This window comes from Haplochromis burtoni, unplaced genomic scaffold (genome assembly GCF_018398535.1).
Source record: "Haplochromis burtoni strain Fernald_Lab_line unplaced genomic scaffold, NCSU_Asbu1 Contig_24, whole genome shotgun sequence".
Lineage (NCBI taxonomy): Eukaryota > Metazoa > Chordata > Actinopteri > Cichliformes > Cichlidae > Haplochromis > Haplochromis burtoni.
In genome coordinates this window covers 3,154,682-3,170,803 of record NW_024582385.1, presented here as the reverse complement: position 1 = coordinate 3,170,803, position 16,122 = coordinate 3,154,682, and the positions used below count along the sequence as shown (strand labels likewise).

At 44.8% G+C, this 16,122-nt stretch overlaps 2 protein-coding genes across 3 annotated transcripts; one reads left to right on the top strand and one right to left on the bottom strand.

The window, feature by feature from the left end:
- Nucleotides 1-1,466: 1,466 nt before the first annotated feature.
- Nucleotides 1,467-14,470, top strand: ankfy1 (ankyrin repeat and FYVE domain containing 1). Of its 2 annotated transcripts, none has more exons than XM_005926833.3 (25): nucleotides 1,467-1,810; nucleotides 3,475-3,682; nucleotides 3,875-3,993; nucleotides 4,208-4,343; nucleotides 4,473-4,596; nucleotides 4,921-5,070; nucleotides 5,198-5,363; nucleotides 5,492-5,696; nucleotides 5,802-5,870; nucleotides 7,795-7,997; nucleotides 8,096-8,193; nucleotides 8,544-8,745; nucleotides 8,852-8,950; nucleotides 9,048-9,201; nucleotides 9,321-9,489; nucleotides 10,230-10,348; nucleotides 10,646-10,802; nucleotides 11,146-11,346; nucleotides 11,419-11,595; nucleotides 11,695-11,842; nucleotides 12,158-12,248; nucleotides 12,338-12,462; nucleotides 12,561-12,707; nucleotides 12,833-12,923; nucleotides 13,004-14,470. In XM_005926833.3, the coding sequence occupies exons 1-25, from the start codon at nucleotides 1,801-1,803 to the stop codon at nucleotides 13,134-13,136; spliced, it is 3,501 nt and encodes a 1,166-aa protein (XP_005926895.1). In that variant the 5' UTR covers nucleotides 1,467-1,800; the 3' UTR covers nucleotides 13,137-14,470. The 2 variants fall into 2 exon arrangements, with proteins under 2 accessions (XP_005926895.1, XP_005926894.1); XM_005926832.3 differs by lacking the exon at nucleotides 1,467-1,810 and adding an exon at nucleotides 1,818-2,223.
- LOC102302632 (neuferricin) lies at nucleotides 14,333-16,076 on the bottom strand. The gene is made up of 4 exons (XM_005926834.3): nucleotides 15,719-16,076; nucleotides 15,478-15,618; nucleotides 14,909-15,095; nucleotides 14,333-14,763 (listed from the first exon to the last, which is right to left on the bottom strand). Exons 1-4 carry the CDS (start codon nucleotides 15,972-15,974, stop codon nucleotides 14,589-14,591), a joined length of 759 nt encoding a protein of 252 aa, XP_005926896.1. The 5' UTR covers nucleotides 15,975-16,076; the 3' UTR covers nucleotides 14,333-14,588.
- Between the last annotated feature and the right edge of the window lie 46 nt (nucleotides 16,077-16,122).

The following is a 16,122-nucleotide window of genomic DNA, read 5'->3' as shown; positions in this document are numbered from 1 at the left end:
ACAAACATTAAGTTAAAGAAACTTGATTTCTTCTTATTGAACCATTTGCAATTAAAAATAAGTTATATTTAGCATTTCAAAATACAGCTAATGTTAGCTGAGCTGTGTTAAAGCAGGGCTGTCAGACTAAAACCTGAGCGCAGACTGCATCACTGCTCAACAGATCAGGGTTAGCCAGCAAATTCTAGTTTAAAAAAAGAAAGAACTCATTTTATTCATAAAATATCTGCTTTAGTCAGCCCTGCAGATCTGTGCTAATCCTGCTGCAAGTTTGGTGACGTTTGAGATTAGATTAGAGATGAGATAAAACTTTATTAATCCCTCGGGTGGATTCCTCCAGGAAATTGGGTTTCCAGTAGCACAGCACCGACAGAAGTCACAGAATGTGAGCAGAACTATGACATATACACACATATAAATACAGAGTATACAAAGGGAGAAATAGAATGAATAAGAATACAAGGAAATTGCACATTTCAAGTATTGTGAGTCTGTTGCACCGTTGGATATTAACAAAAGTATTGCACAGTGAAAAGGCACTTCAGCTTAGTTGTCTCCCCTCCTTTGTCCTCCTGTCTCCCCTCCCTCTCCCCTCCAGAGAGGAGTTAAACAGTCTGATGGCGTGTGGGACAAAGGAGTTTTAAGTCTGTTGGTTCTTGTCTTTGGGAGAAGCAACCTGTCATTGAACAGACTCCTCTGGTTGTTTCTGGCCGTGTGCAGAGTTTGGGCTGTATCGGACTCACCACCAGGTCCGGTGTCTCTGCTGGCCTGTGTGTTGTCGACAGCATACTAGCCGAGCTCTTTTTCTCCAAACATTTCTTGAATATTTTGGTGCTGTGCTTTGGGTCATTGTCAAGTTGTCGTAGGAACCCAGCAAACATGCTCCCTTGTCCACGTGAAGGCAGTGTTAGCAGCACCGTGGAGGGCTGACTGGCTCCAGTGCATTGCCCACAGAAGACTCACGCGGCCCGTGTGGTCTAACCCACAGGGGTTGCATCGAGGGTTTTCTGTGGGCAAACCCACTATGGCTTCCCACAGAAATGGACCTAAAAGGCAAAACTGCTACGAGCCCCATGTGAGCCTACATGGGGTTCATGTGTTTTAGGGGGAGCTCATGGTGGGGGGGTCCACAGATGTTCCAACTCAGCTGTTGCTGTCCTATTAATATTATTTGTGATTCCATAAATCAATTATTGTTGCTAATATATTTCTGATTGAGTAATCTGAATTTAATTAAATACTGCTTTGCTTTCCCCTCTAAGAACAAGTCTACTCATAATTCCAGTTATTTGAGTGCTAATGTATCAACACACCTTTGTTTTTGATAGTTCTAATAAAAAGAATACAGTAGCTTTCATAAATTAAATATTAGTACAGCTTTGAATCATTCTGTTGGGTTTGTCCTTAGTGTTTGCAGCATATTACAAAACTTACACGCGTGCGTCTCCCTGTCAGGTGGCAATGATCACTGCGGCTGGGAGTTGATTCCATCAAACTGTCATGAAAGTGTTAACTGAACCGTACCGTGCACCATTGCAAAAGCGTCTACATTAGTTGTGTTTGTGCAGTCCGTTGTTACCGTCTTTCCCTATAAATGTACTGGCAACGTAGTGTGAATGAAAAGCACTTAACGGAGTTAGCACCGGTTTTACATGGATACTGGCCTGCAGGAGGGCTAGCAACGGTCATGTGATTGAGTCTTTTCTGTTAATCACTTGAACGCAGCACCACCGCCTGCTACGAGCCGCTTCATCATATCGCGATAGACACCGCCAGGCCACGGCGCTACCGTTGAGCAACATGGCGGAAGGTATGTGACTGATTTTTGGGGCAGTTTGACACACGCCCTTTTATCCGCGTGCGCTTGTTTAACTATATCACCGACTCAACTAATGTCTTAGCGGTGAAGGAAACCGAGCGTAGTCTGTGGGTGGAACTGCGAAGCGTCGCGACACTTATTGTCACGCTGTTCTTTCCACTGAGAAGCTCTGTCGTTAGCTCTCGCTTATATTGCTAGCTGAACTGTATCGCTACGAGTTAGCTTAACCAGGCAAGAAAGGCACGTTTCGAAGGAGCGTGCTGGTTTGCTAGGTCCCAGAAGGTGTATATCATCTTCAGTAATGTGCAGGTGTTGCTGGTAAAGATTAAGTGTTAGCTTCATGAGTCTAATCAGACTGTCCAGCGTTGCTTTATCTGACCGTGGCCAGAGGTTTAACTGCTATGGTAAAGTTTTTCTTGTATTTATTAACACATCTTGTTATCAGTCGTAGTAAATGGAGAATAAATGCAGGACCGGAGACTTGACAGGACAGGTTAAATGTCACTCCGTGTCAGGTGGTGTCATCCGGACCACCTGACAGGCAGGTGTTTGGCCTAGACACAGGATGGTTTGCTCTGTGCTTGTCCTGAAGGGAGATCTCCTGAACCCAGGGAGCAAATACACCCGTCTGTGGTTAGTAGGAGAGAGGATATACGTGCTTATTTAAAACTGCTCTGTGTTCTGGTCGGTGATACAGTTCGAGAGCATTTTTTGTATGTACTAACATTTTAAGATTTTGGATCATTGCCACATCAGGTCTGCAAGTGATTCTGACCACAAGTCCTGACAAACAGACTTTCCTGATGCCTCAGACTTCTTTGTCTTAAAGCTTTAAAAAAAATGATTGAAAACTGTGAGCCTGGAGAGGAAGACTTTCCTGATGCCTGCTAGACTGTTCTTATTTTGGGTCAGTGTTTTCTCACTTCTCAGTTGGTCCTCAGCAGCTGGGCTACGGTTGGCAGCATACCACCCTTCCTGTGCTGAGCTGGTCATGTGGTTTTCAGCAACTCGCCCTTTCTGTTCCTCATGACCAGTAGCCTTCCCTGCTACGGTTTACAAGGGAGGACAAAGTAACGAGCTACCTCAGCATGTTTTTCTTCACTAAAACTTTACTGACTTAAAGGAAGGAAATGGGCCTCTGTGAAACTGTGTGGGTTAATATTGTAACATGATGATGTGTAGAAAGTGCGTTTGACTTCAAGCATAGCCTCGAAGTTTGGCCAAACAAAATTACTGTCATTAGATTTTCCTTTAGCTGATTTATAAGACTTGACAGCACGGTCTCTGCCTTGTGACGGGATTTTAAAATGTCTGCAAATTGGCTTGTTTCTTAACACACACACACACAGAAACCAGCGTTATGAAAGTAGTCAGTGCTCAAGCAATGTTTCTTAAGCTTTTAATACTACATGCAGTCAACACTGCTATAATAATTATCTTTAAACACTGGTGATGTTATCTGCAAAATGCCAACAAAGCTTGTAACCTTAACCCCAAATAATATCTTCTTTCTGTGTGTGCTTTGGACCACCCTGCTTGTTTGTAGGTGAAAGTTTGCTCGCATCATGGAGCTCAGTTCTAACCTGTGATTAAAGTAGGTTTTTCTAGCTCACGTTCCCTCGCCCTGCCTCTTCCTTTTGCTTCATGTGCAACAGAGGAGGTGGCCAAGCTGCAGAAGCACCTGGCCCTGCTCAGGCAGGAGTATGTGAAGATGCAGCAGAAGCTGGCTGATACAGAGAGGCGCTGCGCCATGCTTGCCGCTCAGTCTTCTAGTCAGGGCGCTCCCACCCCTGCAGCCGCGGAGACCTTCATCAGCCGTCTGCTGGACATTGTGGCCGACCTCTATCAGCAGGAACAGTACAGGTGAGGGTCATTATAGGGACGCGGGTTCTGTGGGTCATCTTTTAAGTGCTGTCTGTTTAAAAATGGCTTTGAGTAAGACTAGAAAAGTGTACGTGCCAGACAATTTGTGGTTCCTAGTTAGTTTGTGCCTTATTAAAGTATTAATGTTTAATATGGACGTGCTTCTCAGTGATGAATGTGTTGGTTTTGCAGTGATCTAAAGGTGAAAGTAGTGGGGGAGCAGATTCATGCCCATAAGTTTGTGCTGGCTGCTCGCAGCGATGTGTGGAGTCTCTCCAACCTGGCTTCAACCAATGAGCTGGACCTGTCTGGTGAGCAGCTTTTAAAGGGCAGTTTAAACCAAGTCCTTATTCCCATCTCAGCTCACTCAGTATGTTGATGGGTGATAGCAGAATATTTATTTTGGAGAGAATACTTTCAAAGTCCACTGTGGGCGTGGGAGGTGGGGCGGTTCGTCCCTGCGTTGTGACTTTGCGAGGGGATGTTTTTTGTTCTAATTTGTCTTAAAACTTTATTGGTTCTCAGATTGCAAACCTGAGGTTGCCATGGCAATGTTACGGTGGACATACACCGACGAGTTGGAGCTGAGCGAGGATGATGCCTTTCTTATCGACTTGATGAAACTGGCCAACCGCTTCCAGCTTCAGCTGCTCAGAGAGAGGCAAGTAGAAGAACTACATACTGAGTTTTTTGACTGCATTGTTGATGGTAGTGGTGTCAGTTTTGCAAAGTGTATTACGATGCCACACATGTGACACACACACATACATGTGCTTCTTGGCTGGGCCAGGTGTGAAAAAGGCGTGATGTCCTCGGTGAATGTCAGGAACTGCATTCGCTTCTACCAGACAGCCGAGGAGCTAAATGCCAGCACCTTAATGAACTACTGTGGGGAGATCATAGCCAGTCACTGGGTGAGTAACGTGAGCCACGTTTGTGCATGTCCAGCGATGAGTGTGTTTCTGGATTGCACAAGCTCGTAAGATCAAAGTGGAACGGCCTGCTTTGTTTATTTTCCAACAATTCAAATCCAGCTTTCACTGTTTCCCGTGGATTTGTTTGAATAGCAGGCTGTTGACTGTCAGCTTCTACCACCCCCCTTACTGTTGTATAGACTCGAGCTTTGATCTCAGTCTTTGACAAAAGCCAGCCTTTCTTCGTCTGTGATTTTTGAGGTCTTAGACGTTCTCCATCATGGGCTCGGTCTTTTGTGTGACACTGTTTGTGCCTCTCATTAGGATGATCTGAGGAAAGAAGATTTCAGCACCATGAGTGCCCAGCTTCTGTACAAGATGATCAAATCTAAAACGGAGTATCCTCTCCATAAAGCCATCAAAGTAGAGAGAGAAGATGTGGTGTTTCTGTATCTCATCGAGATGGACGCGCAGGTCAGTTCTCCACACAAACTTCCCATGAAATGCTTATTTAGTGACTTCGTCACGGTGTAACCAGAATTGTACAAAACCACAACATTTTGTTTTGTTACTGGTTTTTATTATTATTGATTGTTTTCAGTTACCTGGCAAGCTGAATGAACTTGACAACAATGGCGACCTAGCATTAGACCTAGCCCTCTCCCGGAAATTGGAAAGCATTGCAACCACTCTTGTGAACAACAAAGCTGATGTGGACATGGTGGACCAGAGCGGCTGGAGTCTGCTGCATAAAGCCATTCAAAGAGGTGAAGGGCTCCTGTCTACGTTACTTTGTATCGCCCGCTCGTTTCCTGCTAAAATGTATCAACTTTGTTACTGTGTGAAAAATGTCTTTTGAGCTCCATGAACCTGAAAACTTTCCGTCTTCCTTCAGGTGATGAGTTTGCCTCCATCTTCCTGATTCGCCATTCAGCTCAGGTTAACGCAGCCACGGTGGGGGCTGTGGAAACGCCGCTTCACCTGGTCTGTTCTTTCAGCCCCAAGAAACACTCTGCCGAAGTGATGAGCGGGATGGCGCGAATAACTGAGGCTCTTCTCAAGGCTGGAGCCAACCCCAACATGCAGAACAGTAAGGGAAGGTAGGTCACATGATACTTGGTTTATGACCTTTATTGGACTGTAAAGGTAGTTAATTATGCTGTAAAGTATAATCATCATTCATTTTAGTCTTTTATTGTTTTTAGAACTCCTTTGCATGAAGCAGTGTCATCAGGGAACGAGCCGGTGTTCAACCAGCTGCTGCAGTGCAAACAGTGAGTTATGTTCTGCCTTCAAACTGAATGTCAGGCTTGTTTCTGACGTGTCACACTCGGCAGCGATTCCCACAGAATATAAAATCGATTTGTTCCAGTAGCTGCGACACGCACGTTAAAGAAAAGATAACCCTCTATATATTTTGTGAAATTAAACGGCAGTAATCAGCTGCCTTTTCATTTGCACTTTGCTGTCTTAACCCTTTAAAGCCGGTCGGAGTGGGCACGCTCCGTTTTGCGTAACTATTTTTAAATCCCGGTAGCTCTGCAATCACGTAAGCGAGCGCAATAATTGTTTTTGCATATGAAACAGGAGGAGTTGTACTTGCATCTTATGCCATCAGCTCGTCCTCTGTCACGGTTTCCTTCCACACATGGCTTTGCAACACCTGCATAAAAAGCACTTGCAGCAACAAAAACATAATATTCCAGAAACAGGCTTTGCTGATGCGATCAGCTGTTCATGACACTTCCTACGTTGGAATAGACGTCAGCGTGAACTGTTGCATGCCCGCCCGAAACCTGAAGTGATGTCATTTTTGCGGAAAATGTCGTTTTTACCTTCGGGGCCTTATAAGCCTATACTGGTGTTTTTAAAAGTTATGTTTGACCTCGTGCTTTCCTGAATAGTTTCTGGGATGCTTGGAACTCAAATTGCACTGCTGGAAATAGTTTATTTTGATGCACCTGCTGTTTTGTTTTTGTTTTTTGCAAATTTGCATCGTAGGATTGTTTTTTGTTTTTCCTGCAGTGTATAAAAATTGGTGTAGTTCAAAAATAAAACTATGAAGACACTCAAAATAAATTTCCTGTTGTTGGAAAATATTTTGTGCAACTGTTTTGTATTTACAGTTTTGAGGGGTAAACCTCTGAAATTTCTCTAACTAGAAATATATGGAAAAAAAACAAAAACGATTTTCAATTTATTTGTAGTTTATTGCACTTTTTTGCAATTTCTGTAATTACTATGCACTTAATGCAGACATATTATTAAAATTTGGGCTATAATGGTTGTATTGATGTATAGCAACTGGAAATGCTCCCAAAAATGGCTCCACAGCATGTGAAAATATAATATAAGCTCTGGCGGACTTGGTTCTATGGTAGGTCTTAAAGGGTTAAGCTGCACTAAGTCTTTGCCTCTGTAGTCCTTGCTGTGCAGCCTTGCTGAGCGTGGCATAGCGGCGCATTAACCAGTTCTACTCCTGCTGCAGGTTCTGGACAGAGTTGCCTTCAAGCTCACAGCACAGAGACTCGCTAGCTCGAGTCAGTTGTATTGGGGTTTGTTCTCTCCTGAGCAGCAGTTACACAGCACTGATGATGACTCTGGGAAATGGGAGATTAGAAGCTGGCAGGTTAGGATTAGAGCCCAAAGTAAAGCTAATATCAACCAATATTAGCTTTTTATTTATAGATGTGTCTTCATTAAAAACAGCCAGTAAAGTGAGACCAGAGAAACCCCCTTCAACTGTGTTATGAGCTTTGTTTCACAGTTTGTTCAGCAGAGGGCGCTCTGACCCGTCTTTGTGTCAGTACTGGTCTCAAAGACCCTGTATCAGTTGTGCTCCAGTTAGAATCAACTGGAACTTTAAAAAAAACAAAGCAAGTCTCCTACTAAAGTTACTGAGTCACATATGAAACCCAGGGCAGCTGTGGCTACAATGTAGCTGCCATCACCAGTGTGTGGATGACTGGATGTAGTGTAAAGCGCTTTGGGGACCTTAGGGACTGAGTACAGCGCTATACAAATGCAGGCCATACTTCATCAATCCTAATTTCCATTTCTCTTTGAACACACTGCAATTTTAAGCTTGTGTAACCTTAAAGATGGTGCTGTGTGATAGTGCTGTGTGATAGTGCTGTGTGATAGTGCTGTGTGATAGTGCTGTGTGTGTAACCTGGCCTTCTGTCTCCATTTTGTTAGGCTTGACCTGGAGCTGAAAGATCACGAGGGCAGCACAGCGCTGTGGCTGGCGCTGCAGTATATCACCGTGTCTTCGGATCCCTCTGTCAACCCGTTTGAAGATAATGCGCCGGTCGTAAACGGCACCTTGTTTGACGAGAATAGCTTTGCGGCCCAGCTCATCCAGAGAGGAAGCAACCCCGATGCACCTGACACTACCACAGGTTATTAAGCTGCTCGGCAACCTTTCTGCACGTTACTGTCCAACTCCAGTGCTGCTTGTGCCTTAAACATTCTCCTTTACGTCGTTTATTGGTCACAGAGTATTGCCTCATGCAGAGAGCAGCGCTTGCAAACAATGAGGCGGCTGCTCTTTTCCTCACAACTCATGGGGCAAAGGTCAACCACATTAACAAATGGGTGCGTATGAACATTTGGTCATGAGCAGACGGTTTGCTGCAGACTTGTTCTTTTTTTCTTCTGACCTTTTTCTCACGTCTATGAGGCCGATCGCTGTTCCAGAGACCCGTTGGCTCAGCGTTGTATCAAACAGCCACGCAGTGACTGAGAGGTCATTGCAGGTTGTTTTAGTGATTGTTGGAGAAAAGTAAAAAACATAGATTTCATGAAATAACTAATGCACTGTAACATCATAAATCACAAACTCTCTGAATGTCTCAATTTGACCTTAAATCAATGAAACTAACATAAAATCAATAATATTGTTAATTGGTCATAAATACATGCTCGGTCCCTTTGCTGTCTCTCAGGGTGAAAGCTCACTTCATACAGCATGTCGCTGTGGCCTAGCAAGCCTGACAGCTGAGCTTCTCCAGCAAGGGGCCAATCCTAACCTGCAAACCCAGAAGCCTCTACCCGATGACCCCCTCGGTGTGGCCATGCAGACCCCCCTCCACATGGCCATCGCTCACAACCACCCAGATGTGGTCTCCGTCATCCTGGAGCAGAAAGGTCCATATATGATTTGGGACTTTGTTACATCCTGTAACTAACCTGCAAAGCAACCTGTCGTGTTTACATTTGTGTGTAATGATCATTCTGACATTGATACTTGCAGCCAACGCACTACATGCCACCAACAACTTCCAGATCATCCCAGACTTCAGCCTCAAAGACTCCATGGACCAGACCGTTCTGGGCTTGGCCCTCTGGACAGGTATACAGCAAAATACCCAACAAAGTCACTTCTGCGTCATCAAATTGATCTGTGAAATCAATAATAGTGATTGTATTTGTCGATCTTTCTGTGTCAGGCATGCACACCATAGCGGCTCAGCTGCTGGGATCAGGAGCATCTATCAATGACACTATGTCCAGTGGACAAACTCTGCTGCACATGGCCATCCAAAGGCAGGACAGCAAGAGCGCACTCTTCCTTCTTGAACACCAGGCAGACATTAATGTTAGGTAACGATACTGAGATATGTGTAATTTTAATGTATTTCAGCAGATTACAAAATACTTTTCATTCAGTTTTCGTTTGTTTTTACTCCAACTGTTTTCTCTTTGGGTCCCTCAACTACCAGGACCCAGGAGGGACAAACAGCACTGCAGCTGGCCATCAGTAACCAGCTGCCTTTGGTGGTGGACGCCATTTGCACAAGAGGAGCTGACATGTCGGTGGTTGATGACAAAGGTGACCCTCCACTGTGGCTGGCTCTTGAGAATGGACTTGAAGATATCGCGTCCACACTGGTAAGAATGCACAGACAAACGGTGTTTTAGTCCCTCACTGTTACGCTGACACTAACAGTTTGTCAGGCTGGGTCTGTGGTTTGGATGTGGCAGGAATATTCTGTATTTCTCAGCATCTATGGCATGTTGAGCAAGTGTATATAAGGCAAGGACAGGAATGCTCCCAATCGAAATAAAGGTCAGCAGTGATATAAACCAGTTTGAAATAAAACTGCAAAAAGAAATTTTAAATAAGTATAAGAATGAAGAAAATGCAATTAACCCAAGACGGCAGTCAAAGTGATTATTTTCTTTTGCAAGTTAGTAAATCTAAATCTAGTTTTAGTTGAATATGAGAAAATATTTTTTGTGACGTTATGTTCAAAGTTGAAACCATTGAAGTTTTTGTTGTTCAAATTTAGATGAGGAAATAATTAATATGTAAACCTAGGGGGGTGGGGCTAAATAAGTATATACTTCTGCCTACTCCTTGATATTGTGAAATGTTGGTAAATGTATATGATTGAAATAAAAATGAACTGAAGTAGTTTAGTGCATTTCCACAGTTTTCACTGATGGGAATCCATCATGTGAAAGAAATCATTCTTAATACAATAATGGATGTGAGTGTCCAAACAAAGTTGCTGTGACTCGTTTGTATCCAGGAGTAAAAGAAGCTGCAGGAGTATCCACACGAGCAACAAATAAACCTCTGTCAGGTAGGATGTGGGATGAGTCTAGACTCTGTCTGTTCTGTGCAGGTCCGCCACGGCTGTGATGCAACTTGTTGGAGCTCCGGGCCGTCAGGCTGCCAGCAGACCCTCCTGCACAGAGCTGTTGATGAGAACAACGAGGTCTCGGCCTGCTTCCTTATCCGCAGGTCAGCTACGTCTCTGTTGTTGTACATATTTACCAAAGCTATAAATCGTTTGCTTGTTTAAATGCAGCAAGTGTCTGAATGTCTCTTATATCTGATTGGCTTCAATTTAAAAAAGTCAACTGTCAACACGTTAGCAGCGGTCTTTACCAAAACATTACTGAGATGTTAGAAAGTTAAACAGGCGATCTATCTTTACTGTTGGTGTGTATCTCTATAACTCCTGTCTCGTGTGTGTGTGTGTGTGTGTGTGTGTGTGTGTGTGTGTGTGTGTGTGTGTGTGTGTGTGCGTGCGTGCAGTGGTTGTGACGTGAACAGCCCCAGGCGGCCTGGCCCTAATGGGGAGGGAGATGAAGAAGCGCGAGATGGACAAACTCCCCTCCACCTGGCAAGCAACTGGGGACTGGAGGATGTGGTGCAGTGCCTTCTTGAGTTTGGAGCCAATGTTAATGCACAGGTTGGACCTGCATGACATCTTTACCCTGGTTTAAACTGCACCACTAATCTTTGTTGGAGGGTTTTATGACGCGATCCAGATTTTTAGAAAATGTCATTGAAACACGACACAACAGATTCAGAGCAGCCAAAAAAAACTGAGCTGAAACTGCTGGCAGAGGATAACAGTTCAAAGAGATGCTCAAATAGTTTGCTGGCATTGTTTGAGGGGGAACCTTAAACCTGTACCTGTGTAGTTACTGATGCATGAAATTATCTGTGGACAAAGAGAAAACTCAGATCATCAAGCCTTGGTGTGTGTAACTGTGTGCTGTCTGTTAATGCTGTATGTGTTTTTCTGTCAGGATTCAGAGGGCAGAACTCCCATCCATGCTGCTATTAGCAACCAGCACAATGTCATTATACAGCTCCTCATTTCCCATCCAGACATTCGTCTCAACATTCGCGACCGTCAGGGAATGACCCCCTTTGCCTGCGCCATGACGCACAAGAACAATAAAGCGGCAGAGGCTATTCTCAAGAGGGAGCCAGGTGCTGCCGAACAGGTAGGGGCTAGTTTGTTGCTGTAGCGTTAATGAGTGTTGCAGTAATGACCTCAAACGTGTGCTTGTGTCCAGGTGGACAACAAAGGGCGCAACTTTCTCCACGTGGCTGTGCAGAATTCAGACATTGAAAGTGTCCTGTTCCTAATCAGCGTCCAAGCTAACGTCAACTCCAGAGTTCAGGACGCGGCCAAACTCACCCCGCTCCACCTGGCTGTGCAGGCTGGATCTGAGATCATCGTCCGCAACCTGGTAAAGAAACCCAAGATTTTCTCCTGTATGAGTAGTATTTCATGCCAGTTTGAGTTGTAATGAGAAAAACACTGCAATGGATACGGTTTCTCCTTCCAGCTGCTTGCTGGTGCTAAAGTGAATGAGCTGACTAAACACAGACAGACAGCACTACATTTGGCTGCTCAGCAGGACCTGGCCACGATTTGCTCCGTGCTGCTGGAGAACGGAGTCGACTTCGCTGCCGAGGACGAGAATGGCAATAATGGTACTTAACAGTATTTGTCTTGTTTTCACTGAAATGACTCTGAGATGGGCAAAGATTACATCACGACTCGACCAGTTCTTTCTGACAAGATCAGAACTGTCATTATAAATGCAGATATATCTGTACGTGATAAGTGCTGTTCCTGAGGTGTTGCATCGTGCTGGTAGATTTGTATTACAACAGACTGCTGCAAACTGGAGTTTCCTGCTCTGTTCACCTTTAAATCTAGACTGACTGTGGGATCTGGTGTCAGTCGTTACTATTCCACCACTGCGACCTATTTGTGAATAACTGCGTTCTTTTCTGTCTCGTCAGCTCTGCATCTGGCTGTGATGCAGGGTCGCCTTAACAATGTCAGAGTCCTTCTCACAGAGTCCAACATCGATGCTGAGGCTTTCAATCTCAGGTGATTTATGCAGATACACGTGAACGAACTGTATTAAAACTAAAGTGAGAAAAAATCTTCTGACTTTTCATCTCATTGTGTGTGTTTAGGGGTCAGTCACCAATGCATGTGCTGGGCCACTATGGCAAAGAAAATGCTGCTGCCATTTTTGAGTTGTTCCTGGAGTGCATGCCTGAATATCCTCTGGACAAACCTGACAATGAAGGGAACACAGGTACCATGTTGGCTTTTGTAGCTGAAGTTATAAAACTACAATGTGGAAATCACTGGTGCTTTTCTAAAAGGATGACAGCGACATGTATGTTGTTGCAGTTCTGCTGCTGGCCTACATGAAAGGAAACGCAAACCTGTGCCGTGCTATTGTGAGGGCCGGCGCTCGCCTGGGAGTCACTAATAATCAGGGCATCAATATTTTCAACTACCAGGTTGCAACCAAGCAGTTGCTCTTCCGCCTTCTAGGTATCCTTTTCATACCTAATTACCCATCAATATTCCAGTATTATAAACCAACAGCCTCACAGGGAATTGCGTGTTGTGGTGATCTTTGGGATAATTTTCGCCCCCTTCCGCCTCCCTTTCCGCAGATATGCTTTCCAAAGAGCCCCCGTGGTGTGATGGCTCCAACTGCTATGAATGCGGTGCCAAGTTTGGAGTTACAACACGGAAACATCACTGGTTAGTGCTGCAGCTTTTCTGTGTAGGCATGCAGTAGATACAGTATTGGTCTAACTCTCCTTTTTCCTTCTTGCCTCTAGCCGCCACTGTGGGCGTCTGCTGTGCCACAAGTGCTCTATAAAAGAGATACCCATCATCAAGTTTGACTTGAACAAGCCGGTCAGAGTGTGCGATATCTGCTTTGATGTACTGACTCTGGGCGGCGTGTCGTAATGCCCCGGCCTGGATGTCTTTCAACCTCTGGCTCCGACCGCGCCAGGTCCAACTTGGCACAATTATTCAGGCACACTGGGAGCAGGACATGCTAACAAGAGAATCCCAGACAGTTATGGACCATCATCTTTATACTATTCCAGTTTATGAAAAACTATTAATCTTTTAGAGGGATGTTGCAAGTAGGAAGTGAAACATTGTTGTTTTGTTTCTGTTTCAAAGTATGTTGAAGTGAATATCAGTGGCTGGACTGAGTTCAGTGATGTTTGCGCTGATGAGCTCTTTGATATCACAAGCGGGTAGCTGTTGTACACGGCATTTCAGTCCACCTTTAGAGGGGGTCTTCCCTTAAACATGCCGACCTGTCCAAATACAACAACAAAAATGTCAATGCTACGAAATGAAACTCTACATTCGTGATGGAGTTGAGGCTGCTGCCAACCAAGAACAAACGGGAAAATGCCCTTTGTTCTAAAGATCGCTGCGTTCTCTGTAATCTTTGAACATTTATTCACTATTTTGTGTTAACTGAGTAAAATGGGACGAGGAGCGGTCGAGGGGAAAGCGCCTCAACTTGACTAGGTCCAAAGTGAATCCAACCTTTTCTGTTAAACTTTTATATTACTTTACTGCAGACGTGACGGTGCAACTGGCAAAATAAGGTGGTGTTTTGTCCCCAGTTGAGCTTTATGAGGACGCCTCGGCCAAGTTGAATGGAAATGTGACAGGAGAAAGCCCATTTATCACGAGAGCATTAGAAACCTCTCCAAAACATGAAGTACCCCCCTTCTCAGTTACAGAAATGCCTAGTATGCCTATGCATGTCATTTAATTTGCAGCCTTCAAGTCATGGTTATAATTTTAAAATCAGCCACCGAATGATTACATTCCATGTCGGGCCGACCGTGAGGTCCTCGACGGTCCCACGACGTTGCCTCGTGTCAAGTTGTCGTCTTGACCCCATCACATGTAACGCTTCTTGATTTCTAAACCTAACAGGTGCACTTTATCAAGTTCACGTGACATTTCTGATCATTGGGGAGAATGAGGAGTAAGAGGGATGGCCACGTAGTGGGGCCTCTTCAAGTATTGTTAAATTGTACAGATAAATGTGTGATATTTTTGACCACTACAACTGTTTTGTACTTAAATGCAGTTTGTGCTTGTCATTGTGACAAACCTAAATCTTGCCTCTGTTAATCTTTTATGCACATTGTTTAATCTTTTATGCACATTGTATCGTATCTGTATGCTCAGATATCTAGCTCGTCTCTTCCTGGTGTATTCTTTTAGGGAAAAGGAGGACAACTTTACATAAAGGTCATCAAAAAATGCTTTGAGGTTTCATGATTTCGTCTCTTTGTCAAACAATTCAGTTACTAGCCAAAGTTTTCTGAGTTCAGTGCTGCTAAGAAGCAGCTACGAGTGGGTCCATTCTCGGGGCTGACCGGTCTAGTGCGCTCCCACAGAGCATGACTCGGCATGTGCAGGGCAGCCGTCGTATTTCTGCAGGCTGGGGTCTTCCTCTGCCGCGATCGGGTCTTCAACACAGACACAACGAACACCACTGGAGCCGGGAGAGAAGAGCTTCCGTGGCACGCCTGCCCAGTGTCTCGCCACTCCACCGCTGCAGCGAATAAAGAAATAAACTCAACCCTGTGTCTCCTTATGTGCACGCCTCTCGCCCACTAGTGTCAGAAATGCTGTATTACACATCAGTAGGATAATACAACATAGACTTGTTTTCGATTAGGCACAAACTATGTCCATACCTCTTAGTGGAGCACCAGAATCTTCCTCCACTGGCAGCAGTCCATTCTGAGTTACAAGACGGAAAGCGAATCCTCTCAGCCTCAGACTGAGCCTTGAGCTTCTTACCCTCTGCTAGTGATGCTTCTACTCTCAACAGGGCCTCTGTGGGCTCTCCAGCCTCGTTATAGAACCGACCGATTAATACACCTGTATTTAAATGTTGGATACCAAAACATTAAATGAAAACTTTCTGGGATGTTTAAGGTAAATTGTCTTCATTAAGTGTATGGTCATATCCTAGCTGCACTTTGCTCCATGAGTAAAGTAACAATATTCAAGTCAATTAACAAAGGAAGTGTTGTTAAGACATTTTAAAGTAACCTTCTGCACTAGGTCATTATAGTGACAACAAACATTGTATACTTTGCGTCTGTTATTTGCACATCATAAAATAGGATCTGCACAACACGTACCAAAAATATCTCTTAGTTTCCGAAACACAACCAGGCGCACTTGTAGTAACAAGACCATTATTTACTCTGACGGCCACCTGGAGCTGTTCCACTACAATATGATGGAAATCACATACCCACATTTTGGTAGTCCCTCTGGTAGAAGGCCAGCCAGTCGTACAGTGCAACCACCTCTAGGGGGGACAGACTCGATACGTCATCTGTCAGCCCACTCTCTGTGAAGTCTCCGGTGATGAAGGCCAGGGAGGCGTCTTTGCCTGAAAGTACAAACACACGTAGAGACAAAGGCGGAATATAGAGGACTGCTAGGAGAACCACACGTGGAATCCAGTGTCGCTAAAGAAAGCCGGGGATCACCTGCCATAAAGTGATAAGCGCCACCGGGTCCATAGTGCTTTTCTCCCTTGTGTACATCAAAAACATGGCCCAGTATGGCCAGGTATAGCCCCTTGCTGCCCCGCTGCCCATCGTGCAGCGCTAACTCACTCCTGCTTAGGAGTCTGACCGGTGACCCCTTTGATGACTCAGTGCCAAACATAGCTGACCAATCAGGAGGGATGAACAGCACTGCCAGCGACACGGATAAAAGCGCGACCACCACATAGCTGAGCATGCTGCTTTATTAAAGCGCCTTTTCTTTAAGCTTTACATTCAGTCCAGCACACCTCACAGTGGCAGCACAGGTGCTTCCGCGAACGGACACGCCAAACCACAGCGCCTGCGCGAACTACGAACGCAAAGGACGTTGCGGGCGTACAGAA

Excerpts from the sequence above, each read along its gene's own strand:
- ankfy1 (XM_005926832.3), top strand. The coding sequence starts at position 2,160 with ATGAGTCTAATCAGACTGTCCAGCGTTGCTTTATCTGACCGTGGCCAG. Across the intron at positions 5,364-5,491 it reads GCATAAAGCCATTCAAAGAG|GTGATGAGTTTGCCTCCATC; the intron begins GTGAAGGGCTCC and ends GTCTTCCTTCAG. Across the intron at positions 12,249-12,337 it reads GCTGAGGCTTTCAATCTCAG|GGGTCAGTCACCAATGCATG; the intron begins GTGATTTATGCA and ends GTGTGTGTTTAG.
- LOC102302632 (XM_005926834.3), bottom strand. The coding sequence starts at position 15,974 with ATGCTCAGCTATGTGGTGGTCGCGCTTTTATCCGTGTCGCTGGCAGTG. Across the intron at positions 15,619-15,718 it reads CGCTTATCACTTTATGGCAG|GCAAAGACGCCTCCCTGGCC; the intron begins GTGATCCCCGGC and ends TTGTACTTTCAG. Across the intron at positions 15,096-15,477 it reads GAGGGACTACCAAAATGTGG|GTGTATTAATCGGTCGGTTC; the intron begins GTATGTGATTTC and ends ATTTAAATACAG.